The sequence below is a fragment of the Diabrotica virgifera genome, chromosome 3 (genome assembly GCF_917563875.1).
Source record: "Diabrotica virgifera virgifera chromosome 3, PGI_DIABVI_V3a".
NCBI lineage: Eukaryota > Metazoa > Arthropoda > Insecta > Coleoptera > Chrysomelidae > Diabrotica > Diabrotica virgifera.
The window spans coordinates 263,677,325-263,692,918 of NC_065445.1; the positions used below are offsets into that span (position 1 = coordinate 263,677,325).

Sequence of the window (15,594 nt, forward strand, 5' to 3'; positions counted from 1 at the left end):
TTTTAAAGCAATAAATAAATCGTCAGTTTGTAAGAAAAAAGTCAAACATCCTGTAACTCGTAAACGAAACATTTGCGGACATACGTTTATTAAGCCTACTGTCATTATTTTTTCATGCGTAATTACCCCTTAAAGTTTTGTTCTGAAGCTATTTTCTTGTGGCATTTTTATAATATTTCTTGTGGCATAATTACTTTTAATGGGAAATAAGCCACAATTTTACCAAAAAAATGATTTTATTAACGTTTCGAAGTATTTTGTATTTTGACAACGAAACCCGATTTGGTAAAATTGTGGCTTATTTCCCATTAAAAGTAATTTACCCTTAAAGTTTGTTGCACTTATTTAGAAACACCGTGTATTGATGAAGAACATGTCTAGTTGTTAAAGTACCTAACTCTTTTATTATCCAACATAATCGAATAAATCAAAAAACAGAATGTTAAGAAAACCTGCGGCTATGGTTATGTTTTAATTTCAGTATTTTATAAATGCAAGAATATTCCACAGGGTGATGCGAACTTTGAGAAAAAAACACAATTTGATTGGTACACCCGGTATACAATAAAAATTTACCTGTTTAGCAACAATATTATTACAGTGGTATTAAAGCATCAGGCTATAACATGTTCAAAAAATCACTTAAATCGCCAACAGGTTTAGGAAATATAAAACATCAAAAATGACCAAATTTTTAAGTGGGCCGATTTCTATGCACCTAAGTTTATGTTTAAAAGATTTTAGAAATATGCATCCTAATTTATATTTGTTTGTTGTTTCAGAAGAACCTTGCTGCGGAAGTGCAGTGGTTGCAAATGGTGTTGCCCCCCTAGCTCCATTCCAACGATTTATACCAAAAACTACTTTGGTAATAACGTCAGAAGATGTAACAGTTTCCAGTCAAGTCATAGCTGGAAGAATAGGTGACCTAAAAGTTCAAATATTACCTGATGACATGAAAGCAAGATTGTCGTGGACGTCGCCAGACATGGGAGGTGATTCCGTTTCACACTACGAAATCAAATATGCCACTTCAGTTCTCGATATTCTCGACAAATTCGAAACTAAAGCTATTAGTTGGGATTTGGGACAACCTTTCCCTCTTTCTCCAGGTTCAGAGACTACTTTTACCCTAGATTTTAACCAAAAGAAAGATCTCCTTGACCAAACTATCTACTTTGCTGTCAAATCATACTCTAAAACTATCAACAATATATCTGGTCCTATATCCAATTGGGTGAGAATCTTCGTGCCTTCTCCTCCTCCTCCTTCAACTGCTGCTCCTCCGTTTTCTTCAAACGAACAGTCTATTTGGCCCAGTAACGGAAATTCTCCTGATATTGACTCTGCTGGACCAAGCATTACAAAAAGTATGCCGGTAGGCTTAGAGCTCATTTTGCCTGTAGTAATTGGATTAATTCTACTGGTAGTTCTATTAATTCTATATTGTTATTTCTGTGTAGTCAAAAGAAGGAACAGAGGTAACTCAAAATCGTGCAAAGCCAATGCTATTAAAAAAGATAATCTTAACTCAAATATTACTATAATTCCGAGTTCTCCTCAGAACAACTCAAATACATCTACCCAGACATACATAGGGGGTGATATGCCAGATCCTCACCAAATTGGAGTCCCTGTCAATAACTACGCTTATGAAGATGAAACCAAAAAACGCTACTCCTTGGTTAACCAACAGGAGCATCAGTTAATTGAAGAACTCAAGCAACACCAGCAACAAAGAGAACCTAATTACGAAGGCGTGAGTGTTATTTCCAACAACACAATCAACCGAAACCAGATTTTGAGTCCTTACAACTCTTGGAGTGCTTCCCAGCTGCTCCACGAGCACGAACGAAGACGAAGTCCAATGGACGGTTCTATGGGCAACCCAGAACAGATGATTCAGCATCAAGAAGCTATGATGGCTGGCGAACACATGAGCCTCAATGGTCACCAAATGCCAGAACATTACGCCCAAGGTCACATGCCTCCTCCAGTTCCTCCACTACCTGTTTTCAGTGATAACAGATACCCTCCAAACTATGATGTATATGATGTACAGCAAGTTCATCCAATCTACGCTTCTATGCACAGGAGGGAACCTTTTAACCAAAGTTTGCAGGGTTCTTTGAGCTCTGTTAATTCTGGCGAAAAAAAGAGAAGAAATGTGACAATGGTGTAACACCAGGTTATTGTGAAAGACACTATTCAGGTGCGCACTTACCAGACTCAAACCACTTACTTGTAATGTAAATAGTGTATATATAAAAAGTGATAAAAAGCTTATCAGATTGAGAGACACATACTGGGTTTTGATGAAACAGTTATACCAACTTAAATCCATGAAACCCAATTAACACAATATGTTTATACTTGTTACCAGAGCAGGGTCAGTATTTGTTAAAAAGTACCTGAGGTATCTTAACCCATTCGCAGACACGACTGCATATGCAGACAGAAATTTCCCTTGGTAAGTGTCTGCATATGCAGTCGTGTCCGCGAATGGGTTAATGATATTCATTTTAGCTTTTGTTGTTTCCAGTTTTATTTTTTAAACACAAAGAAACATTTTAGCATTTTGACTTCATATTTTGTATACTGTAAAAAATTTTGGCGTGCTTTTCTAAAATTACTTACCTTGAGCTGGTTGTTGCTAGTCAAGTGCACATTATTCTTAATAATTTTTGTCATAATATACCCTTAATAATAAAGTGGCACAACTCAAAATTCTCAAATTTTGAGTTTTAGCGATATCCGCAATCCTGTGGGTGGATTTCTACTTACCTAGATAGGTTTAGTACAGAGATAAAAATAAATATGGAAACGTTTTTTGAGTTTTTTGCAATTTTTTGAGTTGCGCCACTATATTATTAAAGGTGCGTATAATGGAGCCAGTACTTAGTAATTATTATAGTCTTTTATGGCATTTTTGTATAGTACAACTTATTGTTACTTAAGACTGATCTCGCGCAAAAAGGGATAGTTATATTATTGATGTCAACTATCTGTTTGCATGTTTTTGTACATATAAATGTGAATTTGAATGAAAATATAATTTTTGTATATATTTTAGTGTATAGTTCTGACAGAAACCTTGTAAACGGTGTAATCATTGTTTGTTTGTATCATTTCTATTGTCATTTCCTTTGACACACAAAGGTTTATGAAATCTCAGAATAAAGTGTTCAAAATTTAAAATGATTTTTGGTTTATTTCCTCATGACTCATAACCGATAATAACCCGACGGCAATGTTGATTAGAGTAAAACTAAAGAGTGTATCCAAGTCAGTACATGCGACAGAATGCTCCCAGTATAGAACACTGTCCTTAATAAGCCACACACTTAAGATATTCCTCAAAATAATATACGGAAGACTGTACAAAAAAATAGAAGAAGATATAGATGACACCCAGTTTGGATTGAGAGGAGGACAGGAACAAGATAGGCTCTGTTCGCTTTTAACGTTCTCGCACAAAGACGACTAGATATGAACCAGGATCTCTATGTCTGCTTTATAAATTATCAAAAGGCTTTTGATAGAGTACGACACAAGAAACTCATATAACTTTTAAAAGAAAAGAATGTGGACAGTCGAGATATACGGGTTATTGTCAATCTGTACTGGAATCAAAAAGCAAAGGTTAAAATCATACATATGCTCTTTATCCATTTTTAAACAGGCTTACGACTCTAACTCACGAAACGGGATATACGAAGCAATGAGAGCACTAGGAATATCGGAGAAACTGATACGATTAGTTAAAATGACGTTAACGAACACAGTCAATAAAGTCATGATAGAAGGCAGTTTTTCAAATCAGTTTAACGTCAACAGAGGATTGAAACAATACTGTTGACAGACTTATTCAATCTAGTACTAGAAAATATAATTAGAGGAGCCAATATCCAGACAAGCGGCACGATTCTTAACAGAAGACAACAGTGTATAGGTTTTGCAGACGACTTGGTGTTTCTGACGCGTTCAAGAATAGAACTTCAAAAAATGTTCAAGCAATTTGAAGAAGAAGCAAACAAATATGGCGACAAGGATTATAAATTTGAGAAAGTAACTGAATTTGAGTACCTTGGAGTCACAGTTACAAATAGAGGAGACAAAGAGAGAGAGAGAGAGATAGATAAACGGTTGTTAAAAGGTAGCAAAGCAGTAGGTTCATTAAACGCACTGTTGAAGGCAAAAACGTGTCCAGGGCAGCCAAGATCCGAGCGTATGTAACAATAGTGAGACCAACGGTGCTGTATGCATGTGAAACTTGGACAATGAACCAGAAAGTAGAAAAGAAGCTAGAGATTTGGGGCCTTAGAAAAAATTAATGAGCAGAGGGATTTTTTTGATTATGTCCTATTGGGCGATGAAGCTATATTCCATCGAAACGGTTCTGTTAATAGGCATAACTTTCACTACTATTCAACAAGTAATCCATACCACATAGTAACACATAGTCAAACAAAATGGTCTCTAAATGTGTGGGGAGGTATCGTCGGTAACCATGTAATAGGACCATATTTTTTTGAAGATAACTTAAATGATGAGATTTATTTAGATTTTATCGTAAATCAGTTACCGATATTATTAGAAGAGGTTCCACTTAATATACGTGAACAAATGTGGTTTCTACATGACGGTGTCCTGCGCACCACTGTACGTGGTGAACTTAATGATCAGTTTGGTGAAAGATGGATCGGAAGGGATGGACCGGTAAGGTGGCCCTCAAGGTCACCAGATTTCAATAAAATCATTTTTTTGGGGTTACGTTAAGAACGAAGTATATAAAATACCTCCAACAACAAGGGATGATATGAAAAATAGAATCCGAATTGCATTTCAAAATATTTCTTTACAAATGCTTAGTAATGTAAGCAACTCTTTCAATGACCGCTTTCAAGTATGCATAGATGTTTTGGGAGGTAATTTTGAACACCTTACTTAAGTAAGATAAGTTAAAATTACTAATTAATGCCAAACTGTCAGTTTCTGACAAATCAATCATGGCCAACTCACAATAGTTTTTGGTAAACGTAAAAATATCTACCAAATTAATAGTTTGATGGAAAAATAAAAATATCTAGAAAACTTTAGGTATAGGGAGTACTTCATAAAATTTGAAGTACGATATTAGTACTTTTCGACAGTGATATAAAATACAGGGTGTTCTATTTAACATTACCAAGAAAATAATGTACTTGCATTTTGACTTACCCTGTATTTGATTTAACGAATATTATAAAAACGAATATGTTTTATAATTTTTAAGAATTATTAAAAAACTATGATTGCAATAGATCAATGTTCCTATACTACTTTTTAATTATACAGGGAGTTAAACTTGATACGATTTTCAGGTAATATTGGTTATAACTTTTTAAATACCCGGTATAATATAATAAAACTTTACATTGTTGTGATGTGTTTACAAATTTAAAATAAAATACAGGGTGTTCCATTTAAAAAAACAAAAGTTTGGTCTGCCACCATCTTATGGAACACCCTGTAAGATTGTAACTAATTTTAAAATGTGGAGTTTAAAGCTGCCTACAATTTTTGTCAATAACTTTTTTTTGTAATTTTTACTATAACAGATCTACTGAGCTTCCTCACACTAATCAATCACCCAGTATAGAACACTTTCCTTAATAAGCCACACACTTAAGATATTCCTCAAAATAATACACGGAAGACTGTACAAAAGAATAGAAAAAGATATAGATGACACCCAGTTTGGATTGAGAGGAGGACTAGGAACAAGATAGGCTCTGTTCGCTTTTAATGTTCTCGCACAAAGACGACTAGATATGAACCAGGATCTCTATGTCGGCTTTATAGATTATCAAAAGGCTTTTGATAGAGTACGACATAAGAAACTCATATAACTTTTAAAAGAAAAGAATGTGGACAGTCGAGATATACGGGTTATTGTCAATCTGTACTGAAATCAAAAAGCAAAGGTTAAAATCATACATATGCTCTTTATCGATTTTTAAACAGGCTTACGACTCACGAAACTCACGAAACGGGATATACGAAGCAATGAGAGCACTAGGAATATCGGAGAAACTGATACGATTAGTTAAAATGACGTTAACCAACACAGTCAATAAAGTCATGATAGAAGGCGTTTTTCAAATCAGTTTAACGTCAACAGAGGATTGAAACAATACTGTTGACAGACTTATTCAATCTAGTACTAGAAAATATAATTAGAGGAGCCAATATCCAGACAAGCGGCACGATTCTTAACAGAAGACAACAGTGTATAGGTTTTGCAGACGACTTTGTTTCTGACGCGTTCAAGAATAGAACTTCAAAAAATGTTCAAGCAATTTGAAGAAGAAGCAAACAAATATGGCGACAAGGATTATAAATTTGAGAAAGTAACTGAATTTGAGTACCTTGGAGTCACAGTTACAAATAGAGGAGACGAAGAGAGAGAGAGAGAGATAGATAAACGGTTGTTAAAAGGTAGCAAAGCAGTAGGTTCATTAAACGCACTGTTGAAGGCAAAAAACGTGTCCAAGGCAGCCAAGATCCGAGCGTATGAAACAATAGTGAGACCAACGGTGCTGTATGCATGTGAAACTTGGACAATAAACCAGAAAGTAGAAAAGAAGCTAGAGATTTGGGAGAGAAAAATTTTTGGGGGTATAAAGGAGACTAACGGGGAATGGCGCAGAAGAACAAACCTGGAGATAATGGAGATGTATAAGAAACCTAAAATAACTCAGAAAATCAAGGCACAGAGAGTTAGATGGTTGGGCCATGTTTTACGAATGCCACAAGAAAGAAACGTCCTAAGAGTTTTATCAGCAGGAGAACAAGGGAAGAAAAGAAGAGGGAGACCACGAAGGAAGTGGTTTGATGCCGTCCGGACTGACCTAGAAGAAACGGGTACAAGAGACTGGAGAGGACAAGTACAGGACCGAAAAAAGTGGAAGAAATTAGTCAAGACTATCGAAGCCAAGGGCCTCTAAGGCCTGTAGGGCTGTTATATATATAGAACACTTTCCTTAATAAGCCACACACTTAAGATATTCCTCAAAATAATACACGGAAGACTACAAAAAAATAGAAGGAGATATAGATGACACCCAGTTTGGATTCAGAGGAGGACTGAGGACTAGGAACAAGATAGGCTCTGTTCGCTTTTAATGTTCTCGCACAAAGACGACTAGATATGAACCATGATCTCTATGTCTGCTTTATAGATTATCAAAAGGCTTTTGATAGAGTACGACATAAGAAACTCATATAACTTTTAAAAGAAAAGAATGTGGACAGAGATATATCTACGGGTTATTGTGAATTGTACTGGAATCAAAAAGCAAAAGTTAAAATCGAAAATGTCGAAACGGAAAGCATAGAAATTAAAAGAGGTGTTCGACAGGGTTGCGTGTTGTCTCCATTGTTATTCAATCTGTATAGCGAAGCTATTTTTAAGGAAGCAATATCAGAGGAAGAACAGGGTATATCGATAAACGGAAAAATCTTAAACAACATAAGATTCGCAGACGACACTGCCATATTCGCATAAATTCTAGTAGCACTGCAACGATTAGTAAATAGATTACATCAAGTCAGTAGAAAATATGGTCTACAAATGAACGTTAAAAAAACCAAGTTCATGATTAATTCTAAGCAACACACAGTTAGGCCAGGGTAATAAGACAAAAATATACCCTGTTCGTGACACTTCAGCAGCCAGGGTACTGAAGCGTTTTTTGGACAAGTAATACCTATAGGAACAAATTGTAACTATTTCTTGCGTAGGATCTAGCGGCCATTTTTATTTATAAACAATTAACTGTCAAAAATTGGCATTTTCCCCTTTTTTTCAAATCAATGGAAAACAGTGAAACTTATGATTTTTTAGTTCAAATATCTTTGAGATTATGGAAAAAGCTTTAAAATGACATATTACAAAGGTTGATATACTCATTTATTGTTAATATAATTGCGAAAAAAGGTCGGAATTGCAAAAAAAATATTTTTGCAATAACTATTGTAAAAATTAGTGTACAGATTTGAAATTTTTGTCAATTGAGGGCTCCTTGGTGCTTAATATGTGATAAAAATTTCAAAGCGATTCATTCAATTGTTTAAATTTTATTCGAATTGTTTATCTCACAGAGCATTTTTTTTGCAATAACATAAGTCAGAAAAAAATGAAATTAGAACCATTCCACAGGTGTCAAATGGAAGAGCATGAGCTAAATTTTCAACTTGGTTTAAAAAAAGCGAATAAAAAATGCATTTATTAGTAATAAATAATTATGCAAAAGTATCGTCAATTTTTCTTTATAAACTTTTTGAATAACTTTTTCCAAAAAATTTACTTTTTTACTTTGTTTTAAGTGCACAACTACCAAGTAATGTTATTTATATCATAATTGATAAAAAATTGTAATAAATATAAATGATTTCTTATATAACAAAATAAAAAGTTTATAAGGAAAGATTTACGATACTTTTGTATAATTATTTATTACTAATAAATGAATTTTTTATTCGCTTTTTTTTTAAACCAAGTTGAAAATATAGCTCATGATCTTTCATTTGACACCTGTGGAATGGTTCTAACGTCATCTTTTTCTGACTTATGTTATTGCAAAAAAAATGCTTTCTGGGATAAACAATTTGAATAAAATTTAAACAATTCGCTTTGAAATTTTTATCACATATTAAGCACCAAAGAACCCGTATATGACAAAAATTTGAAAGCTATACACTAATTTTTACAATAGATATTGCGAAATATTTTTTTTGCAATTCCGACCTTTTTTCGCAATTATATTAACAATAAGTGAGTGTATCAAACTTTGTAATACGTCATTTTAAAACTTTTTCCATAATCTCAAAGATATTTGTCACAAACCATACATACTCATAGACGTTTCACGACCATGTTAATCTTTCGGATCGAATTAACGCCATCTCTTGATTGGAATGGGAACTAAATTGACAAATTTTAGTTAGGTGGGAAATTCAAATTATAAATTTTGCGGGATTTTTGATGAAATTTCACAGGAAATTAAAACAACAGAAAGACAATTAAATGATTTATTCAATATTTTACTGAAAACTTCAAATATTCCAATTTGTTTTCAAAATGCTAAACACTACTGCCATGTGTCACGTGAAAGCACTGATATTGAGTTGAATGGAAATTTTTGAAAGAATCTTGTAGGATGATTGTTTAGATAAATATTACCTTATAATCTTTTACAAACTTCCAAAAATATGTTGAAATGTTGATGACACACAAATATGATGGCCGGAAATGTTGATGACACACTTGTCTATTGGAATAAACTGTTTCAGGATCGATTATAATGTTTTTTTAAATGTGGAGAAACACAACACGGGATGATCAATGTAAACTAAAAATTCTACTCATAAAACGGAAAGGAGGTTAATACAATTGAATAAAATTGTTATTAAATCTAATTAAAAACGTAACACCACTATAATAAAATAATTAAGCCACAAACTGTAAAATAAAAAGTAAATAACAAATTAATTTAATTGTCAACTGTCAGTTGTTAAATATGACAAGAGAATTGACTGACAGCGACATCTCTGGATTGGAATGGTAACTAATTTGCTGTCTTGACCTTGATAATTTACGTGAAACGTCTATGAGTATGTATGGTTTGTGATATTTGTACTAGAAAAACCATAAGTTTCACTGTTTGACATTAATTTGAAAAAAAAAGGGAAAAATGCCATTTTTTGACACTTAATTGTTTATAAATAGAAATGGCCGCCAGATCCTACGCAGGAAATAGTTACAATTTGCTCTTATATGTGGATAGCGCTTATCTAAAAGGTACCAAGCGCCAAATTGCCATTTCTGACTTAATTACATTAACTGGCCGATAATATTAAACTTTGTTTATCTAAAAAGTCCCAAGCACCAACTAAACGTCAGAGACCTCTTTTGGCAAAGGTTACCAAGTTGCGTGTTATGAATTATAGGACTCTGTTTATCTCTAAACAGATCCAAGCGACGACAGTTTTATCATGTCGCATGTCGCTAGGATTCCTTTTGACATTCTTCATTTCAATCATTTGGTTTTCTTTTGATTAACGTGTTTTCGTAAAGTCCTTCTGATAATCATCATCTTTAAGAAGTGCTGAAATATATAAAATGATGAAAGAAGCTGATGAGTCTGATTTGACTCTACAGACCAAGAACAAGATGATGAAAAAGAAGACGAACCACAACACCACACTCGTCTAACAGGTCGACTAAAGTAAGGGGGATTTGCAAAATATCCCGGACAGTCTTGTAAATCCAGAAAAAAAATTAAAAGACGGTAACAAAAAACACTACACACTGAAAGGAATATTGAAGGAACAAAAACATATATCGACTTTCAGTGTAAATGTACATTAAAATGTAATGAACGCTTAATGAATGTTGACAGGTTATTAAAAAAAGGTTATAATTGAATGGTACGAACAACTTATTAATGTTCTGTTATTTAATAAAAGGATCCAAGTAAACAGTAGTTTTATATAAAAAGATCCAAATCCTAAAATTAGTATTTAAACAGATTCATATACATTATTTAGATTTTATCAAAAAAGAACCAAGCGCCATTTCATACTACAAAAAAGAGAAAAACTATTTTATTAAATTTTTTTATAGAAGACAAATATCTAAACTCAATCTTTCCCCTAAAAAAATTGAGAAACCTAAAAAATGATAAAATGCCGATTTTTAAAACTGATAAATCTTTAATCTTAATTTACTCAAAACTGCAAAATGGCTGTTGGTACCTTTTTGATAAGCGCTATCCATGTATTACCTGTCGAAAAAACGCTTCAGTACTCTGGCTGCTCGAGTGTCATGGAAAAAACCTTATTATCCTGGACTTAGTAGAAAGGCTATTAGATATCGAGGGAAAACAAGTAGAAAGGTGAATAATTTCAAATATCTGGGAACCTGGGTAACAGAAAACAACGACCAATATAGAGAAATCAGGACACGTATCGAAATTGCAAGAAAAGCATTTATAAAAATGAAAAGAATGTTTGTTACCTCCTCAGGAGCTGAGAATAAGAGCCTTAAGATGCTACGTGTTTTCTGACTATGTTTATGGAATGAAAAGCTGGACACTGAAAGTAGATGACAAAGAATTTGGAAGCATTTGAGATGTGGTGCTATAAAAGAATTTTGGAAATACCATGGATCCAACGAGTTACGAATGCAGAAGTGTTAAGGTTATAAAACCTGGTTGCGCGCCCAAATAAAATGGGTCGCCCCCAAAATCGATACACGTCTAACTTCACGCGCAACTTTGATACGAGAATTTAGGGAATCCAACGATCTGTCAAACTATTCCAATATGTCTGGCGATTGGCATGCAATACATTGAAGGCATATGATAGTATAGTGTTATTTTAGTATTTTAAAGTAATTTTCGTATTTTATGTCCATGTAAGTATTGCTAAATACTTCTGTGACATAGTAACAAATATTGCTTACGTCAATAAACTTTAATAAGTAGTTAAAAAGTTTTAACTAAGTAATTTGGAAGATTGAAGAAAGCTAGGTTAACAAATTTTATGTTTTATAAGTTTAATAAAAAATAATATTGAGCATCCCTAAAATAGATTTTAGGTAAAATCATCGGGGTAATATATATTTTATTATTTTAGGTACTTAGTAATACCACATTGTATCTTAAATTTGAAATTTTAATTTAAATAAAGTATCCAATAAAATCGCTTGTGTGCAGTGTTGCCAGAGAAATTTTTGTAAATGCACCGGAATGACTGGAATAGTGACACAAAGTACTAAACCAACACATTTTGTACAAAAACTTAAAAAAACGTCGTTTAATATTATTTGAAGCAAATTTCTTATGTCACAAAATTTTAGGTTTTTACTTTAGGAGACTTTAGTATCAAAAGTTTGGTTGTTAATTGTATCAAATTGGTACAATTTTAACAACTCTGGCAACGCTGAATTGCCTGCCATACGTCCTGTCATTAAAAATCACGTGGTTTGGATTGCCTAATTATAAAAGAATATGCATTGAAATCCAGATCCCGTAATTTTTTGAGCATTAGAAAGTGAGTACAAAGACATACATAATCTTTTTTTGTAATGCATCTTCAATTTACCCTGCACTTCTTGTAGTCGTATTGTCGATAAGATAAGTTGTCAGTATTTTGGGCCGCGCCCAAATTGGCGGTCGCGGATATTTCCCCAACACGACTCTACCTTATCGGCAGAGTCTACGAGAAGTGTACGGTACCTTATCGGCAGAGTCTACGAGAAGTGTACGGTACCTTATCGGCAGAGTCTACGAGAAGTGTACGGTACCTTATCGGCAGAGTCTACGAGAAGTGTATGGTAAATTGAAGCTGTAATTACAAAGAAAGAAATATGTACAGCCGGTTCCTAAAAAAACTGATACGACTCTTAGTAAGATTTGATCATGTTGAGCAGTGTATTTGATTGATCTGACATTATATTTAGTATGACATACAAATAATAATATAAACAAACAACAAACAACTGATTGCATATTATGTTAATTCATAAATTGTACTAATTATTAAGGTCTAAATGTTTATATTATTTTAAATCTATCTAAACTTTTATATTAACTATCTAAATGATAGTTTTTACATCAAATAGATCACATAATTATTGTAAACGTGGATTATACAACAAAACAAATTAATATTCAATTCAGCCCTGTAACTTATTAAAATAAATATTATAGAAGTTTTCAGGGACTTTCAGCCCTCGGTAATAATGTAGTCTTTCATTCTGAGTTTAAATTTTTCAAAAATATTTATTAGTTTTCTCAGGATTCGAAGAAAATGAATACAATTAAAATAAATTGAGAATTTTGACATGCGTCAAAATTGTTCATTAACTCAATGGAAAATTCTAAACTGTTAAATTCCAGCTTCCCTAATTATTTGACATCAAAAGACATTAGAAACTATTTGTATAGGATTGAAATCTGTATTGAAAACAACTGTTAAAATTGGTCTACGTAATTAAACATATTCCAAAATTTTGTAAAAATGTAATACATTTCAGTTTTCAGCCCAAACTTAGGCCACACACAATGCAATAATGTTCACATTTTTGAACTGTCAATATTTTTATTTTATCATCTATTGTTTAAAAACAATACAGTTGATAAGATACTCTCAGTTGCGGAGAAAGTATTAATAATAAAGATTAATAATAAAGTCTAATAACCGTGGAACAGAATAAGCTATCTGACAAATTTTAAGATTTGGCAGTGACATTGACAGTATGTAAATATTAAGTATTTATCCTTCAAAATACACTGCTCAATTTTCTACAAAATACGCTTCAAGAGTCGTATCAGTTTTTTTTGGAACCAGGTGTACCTATGTCTTTGTACTCACTTTATAACGCTTAAAAATTACGGGATCTGGATTTCAATGCATATTTTTTTTATAATTTTCTTATCAAAGTTACGCGTGAAGTTAGTCGTATTGATGACAGTTGGGGAAACGACCGCGACCCCCAAATTGGACAAGTGCCCAAAAATTTAAATACTACATTAGCGACATCTAGTGACAAATGATTGAAATTTTAGAAGCGTATTCGGCAAAATTTATACTGTCGAACCGTTGATTGAGGTATTGGACCATATCAATATTTCAATCAACGGTCGAACGAAACCGCTCCCACCAAAAATTGAACTGTAATTTTTCATAAAAATCGTGTTCTCAGATATATTTGAGAAATAAAACGGAACGGCAAGTCGTCTCTCTGCAAAATCTACTGTCAGGAGAACAGAGAGTTGAGGAGATCGTCTAAATTAGGGTCCCGTCTGTGCCTCACTACTCTCATCACTAGCTTGGACACGCCTTGAAAATGGTGGTGTGTTACAATTTTAAAGAAAGTACATAATAAAGAAATATAGTCAGTTTGAAAATCTAAGTGATTTGTATAATATTATTATTAATATTTTACAATTAATTTATATTTACAACGTACTGTACTAAATATACCTACTTAAAACAGTTTATTTACATTGTAATAAAATAATAAACTAATAAAATAATAATTATTTTCCTGCTCTCAAAGCGCCATCTGTTATCCAATCGCCACAGTTCTGCGTTAAAATTGTTACTGTTAAATGAAATAAATAAAAATATGATTTTAAAATAATTTTTGAAAAAAAAATGGGGATCATTTGGAGAAAATCCAACCTGTTTGGAAGATTTTGTAACAGGATAATAGGAATACGAAAAAATTGTTATATATTATGCATACATTTGACGTCAAATGTCTGCCACGATGTTGCCTAGTTTATATTTTTTCCGGCATGGCATGCATTAGGTGTCGCTAATAAATTAATTTTCATAGAGCATTCATAGATAGGTACCTACTACTATACTATTAGCCTATATTTATTATCCGGTTATATTTATTTGAGAAAAATGCGATAAGCAGCACTATGACCGACGAATAACAGGATAGTACCGACCTAGGTATATGAAACATAATATGGTATATTTTATAAGAAATTGGTTCTATAAATTTGTATTGTTATAAACAAAGCTTAATTTTATGTCTTGATGATTTTGTGTAAGTTTAAATTACTTTTATCATATTTCTGCAATGCATTTTCTATAAGATGTTCAAACAATAATTGGTTTGTATACAAAAACTAATTAATAATTGAGCGAACGGTAGGTAGTGAAAGATAAAAAAATATATACTTATTTAAATAGTTTATAAAACCTTGAAGTAAAAATTAAAAGTTTATCTATTCAACACTTACTTACATTATTATTTTCTCTTACGAACTGATTTTCAAAGATTTGCACTTATTGCAACAATAAGTGAAGTGTTCATAATAAGGCCACGTTTTTCTTAAAAAATTGAAGCAGTAGTTTGGTGTTGAACATATGTTGATAATCCCTACACCTGATTATGTAAGAAAATATTCCGGGTAAGCTCAGTATTGAGAGAAAGTTGTCTTGGTATTACACTTCGTCACTTTCTTCCTCTGAATCACTGTTCTCCACATTGATAATAATTTTATTTATAACAGGAATGTTTTTAAGATATTCTTTTTCGATATTTTTTACGTGCTCTATTGCTTTCTTCCAGTTATCCTCAGAGATATTTTTAAATTCAGAATCTATTAGTTTCACGACAGTGTTATAACATTTTGGACTTACATTTTTTTGTCTCACATTATATTTCAGTTGAGACCATAACAACTCTACTGGATTTAAAACGCAGTAATATGGTGGTAGTCTTAAAGTTGTATGTCCATTTTTACTTGTTGCATTATCAATAATATATTCCTTTACAAATAATTTTGTATTAAGTACCTCTACTAATTGGTCTTTAGTGTACCAATCTTCAAAATATAAATCTTGTGATAATAAAAAATCTTGCAATTCATCCTTTCTAGAGTATTTATTCGGAATTTTTTTAAGTTGTCTAGAATGATATGATGCATTATCTAAAACAATAACACTGTTGTCTGCTAAATTTGGTAATAAGTTATTTTTAAACCACGATTCGAAAAGTTCACCCGTAATATCTTGATGATA

The 15,594-nt window shown here is 32.5% G+C and overlaps 1 protein-coding gene across 2 annotated transcripts in view; it reads left to right on the forward strand.

The window, feature by feature from the left end:
* LOC114325972 (calcium-activated chloride channel regulator 1-like) overlaps positions 1–3,198 on the forward strand; it is a 217,678-nt gene extending 214,480 nt beyond the window's left edge. Inside the window, exon 6 of one of the 2 annotated variants that reach the window (XM_028274129.2) lies at positions 786–3,198. In XM_028274129.2, coding sequence (XP_028129930.1) covers positions 786–2,182 — 1,397 coding nt within the window. In that variant the 3' untranslated portion in view covers positions 2,183–3,198. Of the gene's footprint in view, positions 1–782 lie in introns of both variants that reach the window. The other variant, XM_028274128.2, reaches the window with a different exon arrangement.
* Positions 3,199–15,594: the final 12,396 nt, after the last annotated feature.